Here is a 5,767-nt window from a genome sequence, read left to right as displayed (position 1 = left end):
ATTGTTATACAATCTGCATTTTATATACCTGTAAAAACTTCAGTCTGCTCAGGAAATCTGTAATGTAACTTCCCAAAGGTTTCAGCGATGGATATGACTTGTTCATCCACATGCCTGGGATTTTCCCTTTGAGAATATTTAAAACAACAGCCTCCAAGTCACTTGACATCACTACTAAGCCCTAAAGAAATATAAGAGGAATTAATGAAGTATTCAGGTCATACCACAATTTTAAACTTTAAAACTTTTTAAGACACTATCGTATGTTAAATTCAAATTATGATGAAAGTAAACAAAGTTTGCTTTAGAATCGTTGAGATGTATTGAAAGATAAGGAAATAATTTTATTCTCAAACGCAGGATATTGCTAATTAGAATCATCCTGCATTTGAGAATAAAATTATTTCCTTATATTTAAAACTTTTGAAATATTTCTGTTGAAATACACAGCCTTTGGTTCAATTAATTTAGAAAATAATGAAGAGTTTAATGAAATAACTTGGTCCTTATTGACTTGGTGTTTCAAACAAGAACTGTTGCAAATTTTGGTACAAGGCTAGCAATTTTAGGGGTAGGGGTCAGTTGATTTCATTGACCTCAGTGATCAACTAGTACATATTTTATTATCTCCAAAAGGATGAAAGGCAAAGTCAACTTTAGCAGAATTTGATCTCAAGTTGTAAAGAGTTGGAAGAAATGCTACTAAATATTTTGTCTGATGCAATAATGATGCTACGGTCCTCATTTAGGCCATATTAAAACCTGCAACTAGTATCAAGGAACCAAAGGCAGTCTCAAGCAGGTTGGAATCAAGAGGGTTACAATTTAATGTGATTGTATTTATGATTTCTCACCATTTTTATAAAGTTCCAAACACTAATTTTATAATAAAAAAGCCAATTATTTCAGTAAATTCATCGAAATTTTTGACTGTTTTCAAAATTAATCAAAACACACAGCAGTGTATTGCATAAGAAATATGGTCACAAAAGGAATAGAACGGCCAGACAAAAGGAATAGAACGGCCAGACAAAAGGAATAGAACGGCCAGACAAAAGGAATAGAACGGCCAGACTAAGCAGCAGCACAATGAAGACATAACAGAAAAGATTTCAATATATATCAAATAGCAATGGTTAAAGTGATTGACTCTTGATATAAAAGAAGAGAAATCAAAGAATAACAGTTACTTAGAATCTTCATCCTTTCCACCACTGCTATTGTCATCATCACGATTTTAACAACCATTTTTCCATACATACATGGATTAGATGAGTCCTTTCCTACATTTATAGTGTTCCTTTGTCATCTCTGTTATGAGGTTCAACTTCTAGAGACAGACCAGTCTTTGCCACATTTGTCCATATCCTCTTTGGTCTTCCTCTTCTGTTGGATCTTTCTACATGAATCTTGTGGTACTTCAATGCATATTCTATCTCTACCCAGTATAGCTGTCACTCTTGCATATTATAGTCGATTCCTCTTATAACCTGTTTTTCTGTCAGCTCATCTATGCTTTGAGTAATCATTTGAATATATCAACTGTGCTATATGTGAAAATTAAGAGTAAGAGCATTCTAATAACTTAGAGAACAGAAGAAAGGCAATGCTCTGTCAGCATATCTTCAGCCACATAATTTTGGGGTTCAGTCCCAGAGCATGAGACCTTGGGCAAGTGTCTTCTACTATAGTTTTAGGGCAAACAAAGCCTTGTGAGTGGGCTTTGTAAATGTGAACTGAAATCATACAAGCAGGACCATTTGTTTCCAATTTACCATGAAAAAATGTCCAGTAAAGGGGAACTGCTACCTTACATGCAAACAAGTGAGGGTTGGCAGCAGGAAATGCATCCAGCTGTAGAAAATCTGCCACAACAAATTTCAGCCAACCCATGCAAGCAAGGAAAAAGGGGACATTAAAACAGTGATAGGCTCTTTGAGCAACAGAATTGCCAAATCATTGACTTAGTGTAAATGGTTGAATATTCCACAAACAATTGTACTCTTAATGTAATCCTGATGTAGAATCAGTGAGACATTAGGTGAAAAAGTGCATAACACAGGATGAGTCAAGACTTGGTTTTTGAACAACTGTTACAGTTTATTAGACAGGTGGTGGTTGTGGTGATGATGATGAAAACAACAACGATGACGACAACAATGACTATGGTGATAATGATAACAACAACGATGGTGACAAGGATAACGATGATGACAACTATGACAATGATGATAATGATGATGATGACAACAATGATGATGACAATGATGATGATGATGATGACGACAATGACAACAACAACGACAATGATGATAATGATGATGATGACAACAACGATGATGATGATGATGATGATGAAGCTGAATATTTTTCTTTCATTTTATTTTTACACTTCTTAAAATACCTTGATTGCTTTCCGTATATCCTTGAGACTGGATCGAATCACAATCAGCAACTTGTTGAACCTCACCATCTCCTGTACCAACACGGTGTTCATGCTTTGCTTGTATGAAGTTGGATATTTGAAATTAGCCTCGTTAATATCAAAATCATCTGGAAGCTTGTTGATGATGTCTGTTGCAACTTCATCCACAATGTCGTCTATTGTTTTCCCAGCACTTGAGGCAGTTTTTGCCTGAAACAAAGACATAGACTGGGATTGCAAACATTGTCACTCTCACTTGATCTTGGGACTGTGTGTTTGTGTCTATGTTCCTTGATAATGAGTTGGAAAAATAAATCTTTTAATTTAAATCAATGAGAAAGAAGTTTTTATACAATGGTACAAGGGCAACCTCTACATAGTCATTCAGCCTGCTAGAAATAGTTGCCTAATATCCCTCAAAGTATTTCTCATTGTTTTGAAATGGAATGTAGTCCAAGATGATTGATGCATGAAAAGACAAAATGGTCCTGGGTGGAACACCTTTTGATCATAAGTGTGTTCAGTCAAGGCACACCTGGGGCTAAAAGACAGAACATGTAAAAATACAAAGCATATAGGAAACATATACATGGTTACTTAACCTGCTAGAAACAGGAGTCAAATCCTTCATCATACTTCATCCACCATATTAGAAGAGAGGTAAAAAAGAGATCACTGTCATCTGCAAGTATAGCTTGGTGACATGTACCATATTGTCACTAATTGTTTTTAGATGCCTATGTAGTCACAAGCAGACATAGGCATCATTTTGGTACTCTCACTCGTCCAGATTGTGACATCCGGAGAAGAGAGGGAGCTGCATCATCACTCAGTCAGTAATCCTTTTCAACTTATTAGATCGCAGCAACATGAAAAGAAGGGCTATGCTCAAGGACACACTGCACCACTCAGTCCAGGAATTGAACCCACAGCATTATGATCATTAACAGAATATTCTAACCACTAGACCATGTGTCTTTATCGCACTATTTTAAGAAAGGGAAAGACACATTCAATAATATGGTCTAGCCCTGATGTACATGTCTGAAAAGAAAAAATGTGGTGGGGTGGTCATGCCTGTAATATGTTTCATTATAAATCTACTCAGTCTAGGACTGAGCAACACCATAGAAGTCATGAAGAAATCCATAGGTGCAGGTGGGGTTGTGTGGTAAGAAGTTTGTATCCCAAACACAAGGCTCTAGGTTCAGTCCCACTGTGTGGCACCTTGGTCAAGTGTCTTCTACTTAAGCTTAATTAAATTTTCACATTTTATATATACATATACGTATATATATATATATATAAAATTCAATTGTCACTAATTGTGACTGATGATGCAGAGTAGTTCTTACATTACTAGAAATAAGAGTTTACAAATCCCTTAGCTGCAAGGAAGCACAATTCCATACACTGACAGGGGAGATAACTGCCCCACAGTGAGCGAGATCATCATACTAGTCTAGTTTCACTTAAAATTAATGCTCATCAGTAGTGACCATTCCATTGCTGGACGATTTGGCTAAATCCCAACTGTCAGTATATAGTAATAGCAACATTAATCAGTGGCTGATTCAGCAAAATGGTAACGTGAAAATTATAAAATAATGAAGGTTTCTATACGCAATATAAAACTGAAAAGGAAAAATTCAGTTGTCACTAATTATGACTGATGGTGCAGGGTAGCACCTAAATTGTTAGAATTAAGAGTTTTATATATATAGACACACACACACACACACACACACACACACACACAAACACAGACACACACACAGACATATAGATAGAACAGACAGATACATACATAGATACATACTTCTATATAATGATGATTACTGTACTTCATCAGCAGGCATATAGATATTTATATATAAATACACACATACATATATATCTAGATATCTACACACACATACATTCACATACATATACATATCATTAAATATGCCATATAAAAAGAAAACAATACTCCTGCTCATAAAACAGAATTCAAATTTTAAAAAGGACAAATAAATAGTTGAGTTATTGTTTAAGAAACTGTTAGTGAAAAATGCAAATAAAATTACTTGGAGATCCAGTAAAATATATTAAATATTGTCAGAACTGATTAGAATTATTATTATATATATTTAGTGGTTATTCTGCTCAATGTCTGTAACAAAGCTTAGCTTTACTTCTGACAAGCAAGCTGATACAGATAGTGAATTAGAGAGTGAGAAAAATGATTTATAGAATGATTAATTAAAATGATTTATGGGATTTCATTAAGGATGCTAGTGATAATTTGTATTAGCAAGAATCAATTTGTCATAGTTTAAAAAAACAAAATAAGTCATGTTAGTTCTGGAAAGAAATACCAAACATTTTCAAGCAAAGCCATTCACTGAAGAATTATTAGTTGTTGTTATTTGAGATAAGTCTGTTTTCTAATGCTTACCCGTTTCTGTGGAGAGGAAGCCATGGACATTGAATTTCAGATCAGGAAGTTTACAGTAAATTAAATTAGTAGAAGAATAAACCACAAGAAGCCATGTAAGTTAGCAAACAATGTAGCAATATATATATTGAAAGGAGGCAACACAGGAGAGACAAGTTTTAACAATTGTATTAGCTTAATGTTTAAAAGGAAGGAAAAGAGTCTTGATGTTTCGGATGCTAGTCCTTCATCAAAAGAAAAATAAAGGAGAGTAAAGGAGGAAAGTGAAAGAGAAAAAGTGGTTGCAGGGAAAAGAAAATGGACAAGGGGTTTAGGGGCCAGGTGAGAAAGTGGTCCTGTGGTGGGGAGTGAGTTAAGAAAAGTGGCATGTATGCATATACACACACACACTTACATACCCACATATATACAAAGGTGTACAATTTATCACTATTCAGTGTTTCTAGTGTACATTATTAAAAAAAATCTAGGAGGAATGATGCAGAAACTCATCAGTTTCAAAACAGTGAACAAACTGTGCAACACATACTAACCATATCGAATATTTTTCTCCTCAAAGCATGTGTGTGTGCCTATTATGTGTGTGTCTATGTGCACTTTAATTATAGGTTAACAAGGCATGTGAAGAGATCCTCATGGTACACTCAAACAATTGTGTAGATCTTCACATGAAACCATTGGTTGCTTTGTTAACCACAAATAAAGAATATTTATCCACCAATGCAGTGTTGAATATTCGTTCTCTCACTGTTCAATAGTAGCATATATATATGTGTGTTTATTAAACTTTAAAGTCACTGTCAACTGTTTCCTAGTAAAAGTTTAAATATGTACCCTACTAAAAAATAATGAATAATCCTTCAGCTTAATGCTGTTTTTATATGTAACTAAGAACAAATATA

At 34.5% G+C, this 5,767-nt stretch overlaps 1 protein-coding gene across 1 annotated transcript in view; it reads right to left on the bottom strand.

Annotated features, from left to right (window-relative positions):
• The window catches only part of LOC106883981 (dynein axonemal heavy chain 7), a 137,291-nt gene that overhangs the window by 3,401 nt on the left and 128,123 nt on the right, over positions 1–5,767 (bottom strand). Inside the window, exons 67-68 of the mRNA XM_052971243.1 lie at positions 2,405–2,653; positions 29–181 (exon numbers count right to left, since the gene is read on the bottom strand). Coding sequence (XP_052827203.1) covers positions 29–181; positions 2,405–2,653 — 402 coding nt within the window. The remainder of the gene's footprint in view (positions 1–28; positions 182–2,404; positions 2,654–5,767) is intronic.

This window comes from Octopus bimaculoides, chromosome 10 (genome assembly GCF_001194135.2).
Source record: "Octopus bimaculoides isolate UCB-OBI-ISO-001 chromosome 10, ASM119413v2, whole genome shotgun sequence".
NCBI lineage: Eukaryota > Metazoa > Mollusca > Cephalopoda > Octopoda > Octopodidae > Octopus > Octopus bimaculoides.
This window is presented reverse-complemented; position numbering and strand designations above follow the sequence as displayed.